Source organism: Odontomachus brunneus, unplaced genomic scaffold, assembly GCF_010583005.1.
Source record: "Odontomachus brunneus isolate Ranch 3 - 2012 unplaced genomic scaffold, Obru_v1 Obru_scaffold_264, whole genome shotgun sequence".
In the NCBI taxonomy this organism is placed as follows: Eukaryota; Metazoa; Arthropoda; class Insecta; order Hymenoptera; family Formicidae; genus Odontomachus; species Odontomachus brunneus.
This window is the reverse complement of record NW_022639714.1, coordinates 147267-165218: the sequence shown is the minus strand read 5'-3', so window position 1 is coordinate 165218 and position 17952 is coordinate 147267. Positions and strand designations below refer to the sequence as shown.

The 17952-nt window shown below is 42.3% G+C and overlaps 1 protein-coding gene across 4 annotated transcripts; it reads right to left on the bottom strand.

The window, feature by feature from the left end:
- Positions 1–7: 7 nt before the first annotated feature.
- On the bottom strand, positions 8–17437 carry LOC116852995 (casein kinase I-like). Of its 4 annotated transcripts, XM_032833839.1 has the most exons (10): positions 16844–17317; positions 16336–16446; positions 15632–15780; positions 14532–14728; positions 14249–14451; positions 13873–14134; positions 13303–13451; positions 5395–5491; positions 3882–3947; positions 8–1707 (listed from the first exon to the last, which is right to left on the bottom strand). In XM_032833839.1, exons 1-10 carry the CDS (start codon positions 16917–16919, stop codon positions 1638–1640), a joined length of 1380 nt encoding a protein of 459 aa, XP_032689730.1. In that variant the 5' UTR covers positions 16920–17317; the 3' UTR covers positions 8–1637. The 4 variants fall into 4 exon arrangements, 3 of the variants coding, with proteins under 3 accessions (XP_032689730.1, XP_032689732.1, XP_032689731.1); XM_032833841.1 differs by lacking the exon at positions 3882–3947 and having other exon boundaries at positions 8–1711; positions 16844–17311; XR_004379887.1 differs by lacking the exons at positions 8–1707; positions 3882–3947 and adding an exon at positions 1989–2412 and having other exon boundaries at positions 5302–5491; positions 16844–17301.
- Positions 17438–17952: the final 515 nt, after the last annotated feature.

Genomic DNA, 17952 nt, shown 5'->3' with positions numbered 1-17952 from the left:
CTCTCTCTCTCTCTCTCTCTCTCTCTCTCTCTCTCTCTCTCTCTCTCTCTCAGCGCGTGGTCGATTACGCGTTTCTAGCGAAATTTTCTCATCACGGCCGTGCTCATCCGGCTTTCCCCGCGATTGCACTTTGATCCTCTTGACGCTAACACGGAGCTACCTCCCGTTACAGATCTCGTCTGAAAGCGCGTGTCTTTTTTGTTTTGTTGTTGTTCCTTTTGTGCAAAAATCCGTAGACAGCTTTGTTCGCTGCTCGGTTACCGATGCGTCCCGTCTATGTACACATTTCGCGATTCTTACACGAAGAGATATTTCTACATTTATACAAATACGCGTCCAGCCGAAAGTATCGGATGGAACGGGATGGAGGGCTCACGATCGCACCGAATTTACGCACGTTCACCCTCCCGTTGTGGCTGTCTCGTGAAAATCGAGCGACAATACGCGAAATCATCATTGCTATTGACGAACAAACAAGTCATAAATCACAAATCATACGACATAACGAAGAATAACTCTTCGGAAGTTATAGAATATACGAATTCACGGACAGAATACACGTCGTCGTACTTGAGAATTATTTTACGTATACGGAATATTATGATCTTCAACAAACCGTCGCAGCTTCTCTCTTTCTCTCTCTCTCTCTCTCTCTCTCTCTCTCTCTCGTTGACAAACTTAAAACATACGTCTACCTTCGATCTTCGTTATCGCTATCTGACAAGAGCTGCTCTTTCGGGAACAAATTGCAACGCCACCAAAATCTCCGTGACGAATACTACTCGTCTCGCAAGTACTCTGTCCTCCCTAAGCGTCATGAATGAAATCTATGCGATTCGAATTCAGAGGAAGCAAAGCCAGCCAGTCCGATAGCTCATTGCGAACAATGAAAATCGAAAGTACTCATACTATATATATATCTATTTATATATGTATATGTATATATGTTATATACGAACAACTGCGAGAATCCATCATCGAAGCCGCGTACTGTACATTTGCGACTCGCCCCGAAAGTCACAATCGCGTTTAATCGTCCTACACGCGGGAGACACGACGGTTCCGACTTAAACGTCTATTCTTCGCCGAGAGCGTTCTCCGCTCCTCGAGCGCGCGCCCCGATCGTCTCGCAGGGGATGTCCTCGCGCGGGTTGAGTGTGATTTGAGAATCTAGATCGGACCGGTGCGACGAGGCGCGTCCTGCTTCTTGGGAGTGGCGCGCACCCTCACAACGCACCTTAAACAAACGACGTATCTCCTCCTTTCTTCACCGTCCGTCCACTTGGTACAAGCAGTCCCGGTCGAAATCTCGTTACTTCCGCGAGAGAGAGAACTTCCCTCGCGGACATTGACGGGCACCAGCACGACGCGCGAAGAGCGTTGTTCACTTGGTGTCCCGCTTGGCGCGACCCCGCCGGGTCGCGCGAGCCGATAACGTCGCGTCACCGTGCACCAGCTGATCGCTGCGCGACATCACGCGCGGCCTCAAGCGCGGCTGTCAGCAGACGGGAAGAACACCGCTGCACCACGCCAGTCGCGGTGATCGTTGCTCGGCTTTGACGGCCGACGTCGCTGCTGTAGCTGATAGTGTTGCTGTTGTGGGTGATGGTGATGATGCCGCTATTGTTGCTGCTGATTCACTTGTTGTGTTGCACGCTTGCCCGCCTGACCATCAGGGTGGGTGGGGCGATTGCCGTCGCATTGGCGCTTCCAAAACAAAAGACACACAAAACAGCGACATTAGCGCGCCACCGTCTCCATTGTCATAAACGAGCTAAAGACTCTTTCTCTCTTTTTTTTTCTTATGGCGCTCCTTCTCTCATTCGTTACATCCGCAGCCTCCCTAGCTTTGCTTCTACCCCCGGTAATCTTCATCGAGGATTCAGCGACGCGAGAACAAATGCGATCGACGATGAGTTTGAGGCAACTGACAATTGTCTCACACAAGATTTAACGAGATGTAATTGCTTGGCGAAAATATACAAGTATTAGTGGTAATGTTTTGATGTTTATTGACTGTACAAATGTGGTAGCAGAATACCTGATGTCTCTCCCCGTTAACATCGATGACGTGTCTTAATCGAGATTCTTTATGTAACATTCCTTCAATAAACTGAGTGTATCAAGGAGTATATATTGTTCGTTTTCATCGTCTTCAGGTAAACTGAAATAAATCAAAGTAATACTGCACAGAGTTCTCTCGTTCGCGCGGCGATAACGAACGCAAAATCGGTGATTCACCGACAAGCTCGTGAGGAGAGATGAACTCAGAGAGAAGGCTCGCACGATGAATGTTTCTCCCGTGATCAGAGCTTTTCACGATCAGCGTCCTCTACCGTGGCACAGGAGAGAATTTCGCCGCCTCTTTGCCTACATTTGTCATTTAGAATTAGTGCGATAGCTTTCGGTTACCTGAAAAAAGTCAACGAAAGAACATAAAGCGGAATTTTGGTGAATTTCAATACCGAGTAAGTTTTTGCTTGACTATGCTCTCTCATAGATTAGAAAATTTGTAGGTGGATTACGCAATTTGGAGCGTCAAAACGTGCATATTCGCGTGCATAGTTATCCGAAGGGATGCCTGTCACGGGAGCGCACTCAACAAAAAACTAGTTCAAACTGCAACACTGTGTGACCTTGCCTCAAAAACGAATCATTGCTTTTTAATCAACGTAGGAAAGAATCTTGGAATTTTTTAACTCTTACAATCCGGGAAGCTACTATAGTAATGCGGCAGCAATTTTTTGTGTGAAACACAATTACAATTATTATTATTACTATTATTTTTATTCAACTTTTCTATATATCAATAAAAGAAAACTTAAAAAACTTTAAAAATGTTTTAAATCAATAGATTCAACAAAAATAAAAATAAAGAAATAAGTAAACAAATATATTTATTTTATACAAATTTTAAATGTTTCACTAATATAATAGACTTTGAAATTTATACAAATAGATATTTTGTTTTATATTTTGTTTTTTTTATTATCATATATTTTTGCATAATTTTTTACCAAAAATACATAAATTATGTTTTTTCACGATTTCTAAAATTAAATAAGTCTTCTGTATGATCAAATAAGAAAAAATTTAAAAGAAAAGTTACTGTACGACCTAGGAAGTCATTATAGTAGCACGCGGTGGGAGAGTCTTATATTTTTTACTAATCTACTCTTTGATATCTACGAAAAAAGTTCTAATTCGAAGATTATAAAAGTCAGCTAAAAACCGCCTAGATTGTAAGAGTTAATATATTTTTTTTTATAGTAAATGATGACAAATCTATACTCTTTTCGTTTGAATGAAAAGTGAAAACAGAAAACTCGTAATGAATTTAATAATTACGAAAAGAAACTTAAAAAAGAAACAAAACTTTGGTTACGATCGATATTTAATTAAGCAGAGCCGATTCACGGGAATACGCGGCACGACAGTACTGCATACCGGGCTCTATAAATCCAAGTCTATGTTCCAAGATATTCAAAAGTGGATTAACCAGTTACCAAGCAGAGTTGTGCAATAGCCAGCTAGGTCGTCCGGCTATTCTCTGACTCGTTACGCTCTTATTGCTACGGCTTAGTATTACGAGTCTTGAAAGGCAAATGTGAAAGTCTTCACTTCATGAAGAAACGTACAACGCGTCCTAGAAAATACCCCAGTCGCGAGGCACGCTAGAATAATTCCCGTTCAATTGATGAAGTTATTTAGTGTCGTCAATATTTTATTATTATAAATAAAGAGAAAAACTCGTAAAACAAAGGCACGCATAAGTTAGATACGCCGGATGAGAATTGAGTTAAAAGTCACTCACAGTGACTTTCAAAAGTGCCGCATTTCTTTCTTAGAATTTTCAAAAATACAAAATTTTATAATCTTACTCATTATCGACGTGCATTCTCAATGCTCGGGCATCCCAACAGCGTGAAGCATAGTTGGATTTGAATCTAACGATTATAAGAAAACCACAGTGTAACTCATGTTCCACAAGGAATAAATCTTGAAAAAGTACACACACACACACACACAAACGCGCGCGCGCACACACACGCGCACACATACATGCAATCGTTCATTCGACAGTCCGGAAATTGCACAGCTGATTAGACCTCGCCATAAGCTACAAGCAATTATAGATCAAACTCGTCAATATAGGTAGGAACTAAAAATTATACCTTGCGTTGCGCGCATTTCACAATCAGTTTGTTGAACATATTCGTCAGAAATAAGAGTAATTGTAATATACAAGAGTGCATTCGCGAAAGCAAGCAATAGTAACTCCTGATCTTTATTTGGAGAGAATGCTCGTCGTATATTACACGTTTTATTCAGTTTTTATCCGGTCTTTTTCGCAAATTCGCTATTGGTGGTATGCACAGAGTGCTTCACCAGAGAGGAATTGAGAATTCTTTCCAAATAAAAGCAAACACCCTCTCTTCCGATCTCCATTTCTCCCGAGTTAACATAATCAATTAGAGTGCCATGCTCCATGATATCGCGACACCATCTCCTCCCTGCTAAAACAAAGTCTCGATAATACAGCTAATCGATGTATAAAAGACGTTTACACAAGCGTAACACAAATTGTCATCTCAAAATCAGGTCATCACGCACCGATGAATCGTGAAACATACGAAACTTGACGAGAGCTGTGAAAACATGATGGTGAAACTCGAGCTGATATGTTGTATGATTAGTATGTTGCAGATCTTCATATTTATAGTGTCACAGCCGCGCTGAGCTCGATATGAATATATAAATAGAGATTGGAAACAGGCTTAGAATGTGCAATTTTCCCTCAAGTGTGCAACGTTCATGCAGCCTCTAACGAGAGTGTAACAAGCTCTGAACTTTCATCAACGGGATGAGTTTTTGTGTGCGAGATAATTCTGAAATAAACCGTCAAAATTTGCAAACAAATTCGATCGATTTAGACTAGATTCTTCCTTTCCACAACTCCCTCTCATTCTCGGCATTGAGTATCTTCGTAACTGCATCAGCACGGAAAGAAATCACGTGAGAGAAATCTATTACTAACTTCTACACTTCTGAAATTTGACTGACGGGAAGCTCTTCGCTTCCAATTCGACAAGAAAGAATCGATCAAAGAAAACTGCAAAGTCCGACGATTTACTTCAACATCACTTCGTATGTATGAACGAACGAAGACGAAGGGAGGTTTGGGCGGTTCTTTCCACGTCAAAGCTCCCTTATCTACTATTACACTGAAACGACCGAAGTGGCTAACATTTAATGAAAAAAGCTAACGTCGAACCATTGTTTCTTTTTTGGTGAGCTTACGGTATTCTTCATAAACATCCGCGGATCTCAGTAGAGCAAGTTATACCCAGTCGTTTAGCGGACTTAGTCGTTCTATATCGTGTAGCAACTCACTTGGACTTGGGCTGCATTTCTCCTGCAGCGGCAAGAAGCGCATCTCTACGGTGCAACCGCATGCTGACCCTTCGTTCTTGGCCACCCGCACCCGATGCTGAAAGAGAGCACCAGAAAAACATAATGCATGAAAAACTGCAAAAGAAATCGCCAACATTCCTATGCTCGTGTCGTCAACTCGCCGCCATCCTGGCCACTATGCACAGTATAGGATTTGCTTTTTGTCGATATATATATATATATGTATGTATGTATATATGCGTGTATATGTGTATGTATATACGTGTGTATATGTATTTAAAAAAAAAATTCTCTATATCGCATTTTTTTATATCTCTCTCTATTTCTTTCGATACAGCAAGTTCAAAAGTTCGTACACAAATTCAAAAGCAGTCATCAGGGGATAGCAAATATTCGTCTAAAACAGTCCTTCAAAGGGAAAAAAAAAACGAGAAAAAATATTCAAAAACGTCTCTCTTAAAGTCGCCGGCAACATTTTGGTCAGTACATTCAATCGTGCAAGTAGCTCGCCGAAGAAAACAAGAGATAGGAGAAAACAGTCGTAGACAGAGAAGAGCACTCGTTGCATTGCAAAGCACACGTTTTCAATGATCACAGTATGTATTGTATGTTATACCCACCATGCGTCAACCTGCGAGCTGTTCTCTAAGGCTACTTTCCACGTAATTTTATGCCCAAAAAGCGTAATAACGACGGGACATTGTGCGCACTTTAGCCTGAAGAGGAATCGTCGCTTCACGGAATTATTCGCGGGCTGGCGTATCTAACGCTCGTTATCGTCAATTTTTCCGTGTTTACGTATGTACAAATAGGACTTACGCGCGCACTTCGATAATGATATTAATTTCGCTCGTAATAATGATAATGGCATGACTCTCGGGGGATTAAACTTGGCATAGCAGGAAGAAAAAAAATATTGTTTCGCATAAATCGCTAAGCAAGAGCATTGTCGACTTCGTACCGAGCCTGAACGATCGAAGAAGGAAAATTATAACGTACAGAGCATACCGAGATCATGATATCTCGAAATAACTTTTTTATTCATTACCGCGTAAACTTCGCACAATGACTCAAAATAACTAAGTAGCAAACCGCTATTCGGGATGTCTTGAGTTATCCTGCTAGAGAAGAAATACATTATTTTACGATCTCACGAAATTGCGACAATGACAAACGAGGCAGTGTATCTGAAGGATCGAATCGTATACAGGAATACTCGTCAGGTTGATGCGTTAGTTAGTGTCAAAGTTCAATAATGTCATTCAGCTAAGAATGGCTCTCTCGACATCAACCAGGCGACGCGGGAACGACGGGTAATCATCTTTCACTCTTGGCAATTGAAATGGAAAAATTAATACAGTCGAAATGTAACAAAAAAAAAATAGTAACCGAACGAATGCGAATATATTAATGTTTAGAAAAGAAAAATCAAACAAGAAAATGTGGTACGCTTCCGTGTGAAGACAGATGATGCGACAAAGAAACCAAAAAGAAAAAAAGAAAAGCAAAATTCAGAGCCACGGGTGCTCCGGAAAGATGGGCGGAATTTACAGGGAGCTTTTCTCCCCCCGGCGTCTCTTTCTCTATCATCGACATATTTTGAGATAGTCCTCGAGGTCTCTAGACTAGTCGCTATTCGCCGCAATGGGTTTTTCCATTCAAGCCAAGTGAGAAATAATTTTGACAAGGATAATCGACAATGTCATGTGGTGAGATAAATAAAAAGAGACCAGTCCTTGAATGGAAAAACATTTATTTGCTACTTTCTCTTCATTATCATCATCACCATCATCATCACCACCATCATCATCATCATTACCATCACTATCAATAAAAAACAGGCTGATTACAGATAGATACACGATATGAAGACTTCGTAGACGAGAGGAGAAACGGGGAGAACGGACACTAAAAGACGATGTCGAGTGATCTAGTGCGTAGGAAGAAGTTGGCAGTGTCGTTGCGAGACGTTAACGGCAAATCTCGTTCGATTGTTTTGCCTAATATGAGAAGCAAAATATCCCTTTGCGCGATTACGAATATAATTATAGCAAACTAAACTTTATCCTCTCTATCTAAGCTTTGGTAACCTTTCCACGTCTCTAGACGCTCCCTCACATCACGTATAACGGTGGCATTCGATTAAACAAAAAAAAAAGGCGTCAGGCTATTTGAATTGTTTGCGAAAGGCGCGCGCGATTCGTCCGTTGTAGTGTATTCACTTCTTCCATTTCACCAGAACGTGCGTCATTAAACGTGTGTAGAGGGGGGGGGGGTTAATACGTACGCTTAATTAATGGCAGTAAGCACGGAGTTGAAGCCTTACAATCGTTTACGGGATACAATTGATTAAATGATGAAAGTGTCAATGAATAAATAAAGGAGCACAAATTCCTTCATTAATGCTAATTAAAATTATCGCGCCGGAGTAACGTGAGAATTCTGTTAAGGATGTCCGTACGCCGGCCGTCCTTCGTGCAGGCATCCCATCGAACTGCGAGAAAGATTTTATATTTAATTTATATTTAACAGCGCATACTCCGAGTCGGACAGTTAATGAGGAGAGCGACAAACCGCAGAGATTCAGTTTTCTATTTTTTTTTCTCCTCTTTTGGATTGCAGCGAGAGAGAATCGTTCGCCGCGTTTTAGCGGGCACTATTAAAGTCATATTCAGACATGGTGTGTACTCGTAAAACTAATTAAGTAGTATGAGAGAGTGATTAACAGTCTTCAGATTATCAACGTAAAAACATTGCTTCACTGCTCGTATAATGAGGCTATTCATAATATACATAGTGTGGAACCACTGAAAAAGCAGCCGCGTGTGTACCGTTAATTTCGCTAAGAAATAACTTTAGCAACATGTTAGACGAGTGCTAAACAAGTTTAGCAATCGTCCCATATGTCGCGTTATCATTATCATCATAAATCGTACTCTGTCTTATAAGTATGTAAAACGAAGAGAGGAGTGTGCCGTAAACTAATCAAAGCTCGAGAGAGGAACTGTATAAAGTGTTAATGAATTTTGCCACTTGACTGTATAGACACGTAGACACTATGATGAGTATTATGCTATCATATGATTTTCAGCTGCACAAGAAAGCAATCAGCGATGTATGTGATTCGCGAAACGTATGCGTATGAATTTATTATTGACACCTTGATGTATTGGAAAAAATATCATTTTGTGTAAGCACACACACGGAGAAAGGCAAATACCGCGCGATGTTCATTTTCCTGCTTTTATGCGAGATGGCGGTGTTGTAATATCAATTGTTTTCAGTCTTACTTAGACGATATATAATTCCGGAAAAAAATCCTATTTAACTTTTTACGCAATGTGTATAATACAAAAAATATTTGAAGAAGGGGCCAGAAAATTATATGTATAAATGTATATAATATGTATAATAATATGTGTCTGTGATTGTGTAGTACAAATATATGCTCGTTTGCGGAACGGCTTGAACACATTTTTTCCAATGAAGACAGAAACACGTCAAGTGGCCATGAATATGAGCCACTCGTTACTCATGAATCTAGCGATACGTTTAGTAGTCCATTATAACAGAAGCCAAAGTGATAACACATGAAACATACGATGTTACAACGAAGAAAGACTTAGGAAAGGAGGATTTAGGAAAAAAACGAAAGTATATTTATTATATTCTATATCTATCAGATCTATCATGTATCTATCAGATAAGAGTATAATAAAAGACCAATATATTTACACTGTATGAATACTCTGACTTCGCCTTCTGTCATAATCGGTTACCATGCAAGTTCGTGAATATTGGCTTGTGACTATACTGTGTGTGAGAGAAAGAATATCTAAGAAATAAAAAATACTTATTCTTTGGCTATTAATAACGTATTTACTTACACACATGTTAATATAATATAATTATATATATTACTTATATATTAATATAATATAATTATATATATATATATATATATATATATATATTACTATATAAGAAAACGTATTATTTCATATTAATACAAAATATTTCTTTCATAAAATATACATTTTCTTAAAATCTTCACTTTTCATGAAAGCAATTGTTTTTATTCTATTTAAATAAAATAATTTAGATTTAAGTAAATATATTATCAATATCCACGAATGAAAATATCTTTTGCTTTTTAGATTTTTTTTAGTATATTTGATATGCTTCTAATTGGATCGGAAAAACTGTGTTCAGGTCGTTTCACAGACGAGTGTATATTCCGAAGAAAGATCGTCCATAATTTTTGGGATGAGTTTGTGAACTCCGTTTTGTCCAATGATAAGATTTCTCTCATTGTGGATAAGACCGATGAGTTCACAAACTTATTAAACTTAAAAATGATGGACGATCTTTCTCTCTCTCCACAAGTGTATATTCAGAAATTTTTAAATGTGTCTTCTATATTACTTACTCATTTCAGACAAAAGAATACTTGAGATTTTCTCGCGAATAAAAGAGAAAAAAGTATAAAACAAAGATAAAAAAAATTTTTCATAAATGACACGAAACGAATATATAAAAGTGACCCTGATTAAAATAGTCTACGGTACTGCAACCAAGTTCTGAGATGCTTTTACGATAAACGTTATCAGTCTATTAGCTTTCGGTCAGTCTAACAGTAATATCAAAAAGTTATTCACAGAAAGGAATAAGTTACGAGAAACCGTTTACATTAAGGCCATACGTTGCCACATATTGCCGTTAAGTCGTACTGTGCGCGCGATTCTTCTCACTACCTATTCTCCCAGAACCGAATAAATTTCGTCAAACTCGAACGTATTCAGTGAAAACTCGTAACGTATTCACTCAGTCAAATATATAAAAAAGAACACATTAAATATTAATATTAAAAATAAAAATAAAAAAAAAGACTCGTTGTATACAACCTGAAGATTTTATGAGGAATTTTGAATTCCTATCCATTCTTTTCTTCTTATTTTTTTATCTTTTTCACGATTACGCTCGTCATTACAGTTGCGCTTTGCAGTTCTTCAATAAACGTATTTATGTACACACGTGATCGCGGTAATATAGTATATGTTAATTACTGTAATTTGGTATGTGGACACTTATATAAATCTCTATTGTAGTTAGAACCTAAACAATAGTGGCTAAGCAAAATCAACTTCCTCGACTCCGTTTGTGCCTGAACTATGTGTATGTGTATTTGTGGTTTGTCTATCTGTGTATTATGTGTTTGTGTGTGTGTGTGTGTGTGAGCGCGTATTTGTGCGTGTGGCAAGAGTTCGACATTAAAATCTCGCGACGCGCTTTTCGAAAAAATCAAGCGCAATCGATCTTGAGGCCGCAGTGTATAAGATTATTGAGTCTAATATATGTTTATACGTACATCGTATATATGCGTCGTAGAAAAAATGGTATTGGTTCAAGATATTTGTCATGTCGGTCGGTACAATCCGATCGAATTGGTTTCGCTCTTATTTGCGGTTTTAAGGCAATCTTCCGTTCATTCATTCACAAATGGCCAAGATTTCAATGTAATTCGTAATATTCGTGCGAATAATTCGACAATATAAAAAGTACAAATGTAGTCGTTATAAACGTTATTATTTTATCATTATTATTATATAGTACCATACGAAAATATATACGCACGAAATGTCAGATTACGTTCGAAATACCCAGTATAAAAATCGCGTTTTGTCTTCTCTATCTTCGTTAAAAATATTCTTCCTCTGAGCTATACTTGACCATCGAAATCTTGGTGTAGTTTTCGCACGATAGTATATATATATATATATATATATATATATATATATATATATATATATATATTTATATATATGTATATGTGTGTATATAAATAATAGAGATCGCTCAGTACGTGATGCAAGAGGATTCCTTTTTTTTCTTTTTTATCGTATAAAGATCCCACCTCCGTTTAAATGCAAATGCAGACGAAGATGTCGAGTAAGATACCCTTGAGAATGTCTAAGTTACCCTGCGGCTTGCCGTGCGCCAGGGAATCGCTGGAATTCGTGCCGTGGCTCAGAGCGTCCAGATCGTCTCTGGTAATCAATTCTATGTAGCGTTCCCGTTTCGCGTCCACATCGGCGATCTCCAATGACTGCAAGCCGCCGTCTGTGCAACCGACGTGCTGCAGGTTCTGTAAGTACAGTCTGCCGAGTTGACTGATGGAGTAACCGATCTCTAGGCTGTCCTTGTTGCCGCTCACAGTCTCCTGCGTGGCGACGCTCGCCACAGGCTCTAAGAGTCTCGATTGCACTAGCAGTTCGTTGTTGTTGGCGGGGTCGTCGGCGGATCGTACCGACGGTACGCTCGCCACCGAACGGCCCGCTGTGTATTTCTCCGGAATAGTGCTGTTTTTCAAAAGATCATCCAAGTCTCTCATCACACGAAACGTACTCTCCTCCTGAAGTTGCTTCAGGCCCGTGGGACAGCACATGATGAGGTCGCCGTCGACGTGATCCACACCGTCGTCGCGTTTATCGGAAGAACCGAGATTGGACTGAGCGGGAGCACGACTGACCAGCGAGTTTGGTGTTCGCTCAAAAAAATCGACGACGTCCTTCTGGTGCCTCTGCAGGAAGTATTCGCACTTCTGGTCGGACTGCGGATATTGGCTGTCGACTCGCGACTCCTCCGGCTTCAGGAGATCCTGGCACTTCTCGCGCTCCCTGGGTAAAAAATGCAGGCTTCTGCCGACTCTCTGGAAGAAGCTGGGCCGCTTGCGCGTCTTGTTCGCGGCCGAATCGACGGACTTCTTTGTCGACTTTTGCGACGAATCTAGACTCCTTTGCTTGATGTGGAAAAACGTTTTTGGCCGGTCCTCAGGCAAAAGATCTAGGCTCTTACAATCCATCGCAGGCACGTCGATGCTTCTCTCTAGCGACTCCAGGCTACGGTGAGTCTTTTCCTTGTTGCGAAATGAGAAGTTTCTGCGTTTGCTAGTGGAAGCCTCCTGCAACAGCTCGCTGCTGCTCTTCTTGAAGATCTCACCCTCCTTCTCGAGGAACTCCACGTTGCCGGAGTCGCGACGCATCTCGTGAGTCATGGTGAGACGTCGCATACCTGAGGTCGCAGGATATCTGAGCTTCTTGTCGGCGTAGTCGGTGTAACCCCGCTCTCTGTCCGCCGGGCCACCAAAGCAATTCATCGAGCCGCCGGAGGCAGCAGCGGCGGCGGCGGCGGCGGCGGCGGCGGCGGCGGCGGCGGCGGCGGCGGCGGCGGCGGCGGCGGCGGCGGCGGCGGCGGCGGCGGCGGCGGCGGCGGCGGCGGCGGCGGCGGCGGCGGCGGCGGCGGCGGCGGCGGCGGCGGCGGCGGCGGCGGCGGCGGCGGCGGCGGCGGCGGCGGCGGCGGCGGCGGCGGCGGCGGCGGCGGCGGCGGCGGCGGCGGCGGCGGCGGCGGCGGCGGCGGCGGCGGTTTCGTCCGCGTCGTTCGCCCCACCTCGTCGATTTTCCAGCACACAATCGTCCGTACCCAGATCCTCGAACATCACGACCTCGCGATCTACATCTTTCTCAGTTTTATGCCCATGAAAAAAATAACTCTGCTTGTCGAGCTGACGCGACGCCGCGTTAGGGCTTCTCTCGCGCGCCCTACTCATCGGCTGGTAATAGTCGCGCGACGTCGCGGGATTTAGCTCGGTGCGTTTCGGCCCTAACTCGCGATGCCCTAAACTGAGACCGGCCAGGTCTAGAGAGCCTGTGGCGTCCGGCGCCACCGTTCTACCCGGCGATGACTTGAATGTACTGAATTGACATGGATTCGCGCGTGTAGCGGCCTCGTTGCCAGCGGGCTGCGAGTGTCCGACCACAAGTTTCGCTTTTCGCTCGGCAACAGCTTTCTGTTGGCTTGCGCAGAATTGTTGGTAGAATTGTATTTTACCTTGAAGATCACTCTTGTCCTGATTGTCCTGGTCGCCACGAGTCTCCATCTCGCGCTTTTGCCGGATGGCTCTCAGACTCGCGTTCGGTCCAAGCGTCGGCCCCACTGTCGCTACGGACGCGTTTGGCAAACACTGTCGCGTATAGGGCCTGGAAACAAACATTCACAGAGGAAAACGTAAATTTCATCGATAACGATTCAGTTACAATAGCAAACACTGCATTTATTATAATAATTAGACCTGTAAAATATGCTTCGAATGAAGACAGATGTGTCACTAGATTTATCGAGACTTTTAAGTACAGAATAACTAAATAAATCATTGAAAGTAAACAGGAAACGTGTTAAGTATATTGCTTATTACTCGTGTTTCTCAAAGCGGGCAGTTTCCCCGATTCATTGCCCCAGAGGCCGAAAATAGAGCACGCTTGAGAGCAATGAAATGACCATGCTATTTATAAACATGAAAAGACAGTATGGTGTGAAGATGCAATCACTAACAGGCCGTAGGTTTAAAGGCAGAGAATTTTTTCCACGAAAGCGGAGATACGCTTGAACAGAATCACCGACCTTGATCGATGTTCCTGATCGTTGTTGGTCCCAGAGGGCAGCGCCGCGTTAGACGGCTGCGAGTGCATAGGTGCTTGTTGCGCGGAGGGTAGCGTCGGCTGTCTCGCGTTCCCAAACTTCAGCATATTCCAATCGAAGACATAGTCGTAGGTAAAGCCCTGACCGTGGAACAGCGTCCGGAAGAGCTGTCGGAGGTGTGAGTAATCTGGCCTTTCCTCGAAACGCAAGTCTCGACAATACCTTAGATACGACGCAAACTCTACTACAATAATTAATAAAATATTCATTTTTATCATAAAGTCGAGATACAATGACTTTACGAGATGCTCCATACACACGCGTACGTACGATGTGCACACGCTGTGAAAAGACTTACAGGGGTAACCTTTGCAAAGTTCTTCTATGGGAGTGGACATTTTCTTCTCGGAAATGCGCTCGTACTTTTGTCTCTTGGTTGCCGCTTTCAACCCTTGCCAAGGCAGACTACCCCTATTGAAGTACATAAGCACATAACCCAAAGATTCGAGATCGTCTCGTCGCGACTGCTCAATCCCCAAGTGTGTATTTATACTCGCGTATCTGTCGGAACGATGAACAAATTAGTAGAGGAACGTACGTAGTCATTCATATTAATACGTGAATATTGATAAACAACTGACCTAGCCGTTCCCGTCAGGTTCTTGTTTTCTCGATACGGTATATGCTTGTGTGTGCGCCCATCGCGATACTTTTTAGCCAATCCGAAGTCTATAATGTAGACAAGGTTCCCCTTCTTTCCCAGACCCATCAGAAAGTTGTCCGGCTTAATATCACGATGAATAAAGTTGCGACTATGAATGTAATCTGTTCTACTTATCTGCGGAATAGAGAAATTAAAACACACTCTTATTATAACTGTACACTGTGCGTTTCATGTAATGTACGCATGCTTCGAGCTTCAGAGATCGCGCACAAAGATAAATAAACTGCTTATCCAACGCTTCGTTTGCGTATGTTGTTGTACACTATTTGCCGACACATCTCATTTGTTTTTCAACACGATTACTCTGACGAAATCGACGAGTGCATTCATATACGAAATTCTTAAATAAAACTAAATAACATTTCTATTTACGTTTCAACTAGTTCTTACACTAGTATTTAATAAAGAAAAGTGAAAAGTATTATTTAGAATACAATTCAATGACTGTTTGATACCAATCAATATTTTTGTTCAGTAAACAGATGTTAAGAATATGAATGATTCATGGTAAGAATGTAAAGCACATCGACATGTTTTTCCGCAAAATGAAGTAATAAATGCATATAATCGCAACATGAACTTTGAACACACATCAAGGCGTTTGTGCTTCGGCAAATACTCTGCACAAATACAATGAGGCGACTGCATATGAGAATAATAAGTTGAAAGTTATCTGTTTAGCCTTTTATCTCAGAGCGCAGCCGTGGATACAACATAAATAGAATGCCTTGCATTGTATAATGCAACAGCAAAAACAGTTACTCTACCAAAATATGATGTACAAATTTTTTCACTTTTATTGAGGTACACTCAAAATTATTCATATACAGAATATAATGATGATTGAAAAAAGAAAGATTTATAAAAACAAAAGATATAGACCCGTTGTCAACATGTTATTCTGACATTAACATTTTTTACTTTAACCGATGAAACTGCCATTGATTTATCATTCGTACTCGTACATGCAATCTAACAAATGAAACATGCTCTTGTAATAAGGAAATGTTTATTTACCAATTGATCGGCAAGGAGCAGGACTGTTTTTAGAGAGAAACGTCTCGAACAGAAATTAAATAAGTCCTCCAGTGATGGCCCGAGTAATTCCATCACCATCACATTATAGTCACCTTCCGATCCGCACCATTTTATAGTTGGTATTCCAACTAGAATATGAAGAATTACATTGTTATGAATAATGATAATAACAGAAAATATAGAAGGAAATATAAAAAATATAAAAAATCTATACTAAAGAGCTATTATATAGTATATTAAGTACTATAACTGTTTACAAAAAAAGTAACAATATCAAAATATTATATTATAAAAAGATTAAGAAAACTGTTTTGCTGGTAAAAAGTGATGAAATAATCACAGCGATGTTACTTAAAATTTAATTACAACTTACATACTTTTCATCAGCAACAATGAATTCAAAGTATTCCTTTGTTATCTTTTACCAGGTAGTTAGAGTTACATGTAATTTTACCGCCTATAGTAACAATATTCTTGTTACAATTAAATTTCTCATTAAACTGTCAAATTTTATCACTATAAGAATTATAGGACACTGTAATTGGCAGGTGTTAGAAATCTACAGTTGTATTACAAGTAAGGATATTGAATCAGCTGGCTGACAAATCGTCAGAATATATCTCTAATAGCTCTTGATACGAAATGAATACTCTGCTGATACACACAAATATTGATCTACTCACCGCCTCCTTGCATTATCTTGTAAAATTTTGACTCTATATGCAGCTGTGGATGCCGTGTTTTTATGCATTCTAACTTGATAGCGACCTCCTCACCCGTGGAAATATTGGTGCCTACGAATAAAGAAAAGTCCTGAGAAACCTATTTACACACGTGCACATATATGCAAATACACACACACACACACACACGCACACGCACACACGCGCGTACGCACGCGTATACACGTACCAACACGCACATACCGGACACGAGACACAAAATAGAAGGTGAAAGACAAAGAAAAAGGGCAAGTGGAAGAGCAAGAGAACACGGTGAAAAGAGAGGTAGGCGGGAATAACGTGTGCGCACGTAGGAGTTGACGCGCGCGTTTCCACGCTTTCATGCGTTGAATACGCGAAATCCGCTGCAAGGAACAGAGAAAGAAGGGAGGGGTGGCGGTGGGAGGGGGGAAAGGGAGAGAACGGCATCGTCGAGTGGCAAGCTACTACTGGAACTCGCGGCGGTTACCTAGGTAAATGTCGCCGAAGGAGCCGCTCCCGATTTTCCGTCCGAGCCGGTACTTGTTACCAACGCGTAACTCCATTGTACTGGCCGCGCGGCGCCTCACAATACAAATATCACGGCTGCGATCGCGGAGACAGCGGCGGCGAGGCGACTACACACACACACGCCAAACCAACGGCGGAGGCAGCGACAGCAACAGAGGCAGCAGCAACAGCAGCGGAGCAGCAGCTGACCCGAGCGCGAGCGTGGAGATGGCCCGTTGCGATGCTCGCGCGACGACGGGTGCGTGCTGGGCTCGCTCGCGTTGTTACAGACTCGACGGTGGTACCTCCATACTCGTCGTGCGGGAACTCGGTCTGATCGATCTCGTACCTACGGGCATTTCTTCCTGCCTAGTCGCGGTGAACGGCGAAGTACACCTCGTTACGATGGCGGTCGCGCTGATGGCGGCGGCGCTGCGCTCGCGGTTGTCGCTTTCGCCGTTGTTGTTGACGGCGCTGCTGGGAGGCAAGAACGGCGGCAGGGATGATGATATCGAGAGGCTTGCCCCCCACGGGGGGCGGTCGACCGGTCGTGGTGAAATTCGGTGAACGTACCCGCGCGCGAGAACCTTGTCGACGACGAGCGACGGTGGTGGGGAGGCCGGATCTTGCGGTAAACGTCGATCCGGTTGCACGAGCGCGCACCGACCAATGGGAGAGCACGTCGCGGAGGGGCATCTGCCCGCGGCGGCCGAGCGGACCGGTGACGGCGAACCACGGCGGAGGATACACCAATCGCGACCAAGTTTTCGCGCCGTTACGTGATGCACGTTTTTCCCAGTGAAGGCGAACGCTCTGCAGCCGAATGTGTGGAAACAGTCCTCGTCACGTTGCGACCAGCCTTGTTGCGTGTATGTCGCCGTAGAGCGCGCTCGCTGCGCCGACGCCAGCGCGCTCTGCGACCACGATGCTTACTGGAGCGGATAGCTGCGTTCCGGTCGCAAGCGCGCTAATTTTCAATCCAAAAAACTACTATGATATTAAAGATTTATATATCGGTATTGCGCACAAGTTTCGAATTATTAACTGTTTGTATAAAGTTCATAATTTAGGACAATACTCGAGATATAT

Bases quoted from the DNA above. Each gene is read 5' to 3' on its own strand.
- LOC116852995 (XM_032833840.1), bottom strand. From the start codon at position 16,919: ATGGAGTTACGCGTTGGTAACAAGTACCGGCTCGGACGGAAAATCGGG. The intron at 15,781-16,335 runs GTGAGTAGATCA...TTCATATTCTAG, and splicing joins CAAGATAATGCAAGGAGGCG to TTGGAATACCAACTATAAAA. The intron at 14,452-14,531 runs GTCAGTTGTTTA...TCGTTCCGACAG, and splicing joins AACCTGACGGGAACGGCTAG to ATACGCGAGTATAAATACAC.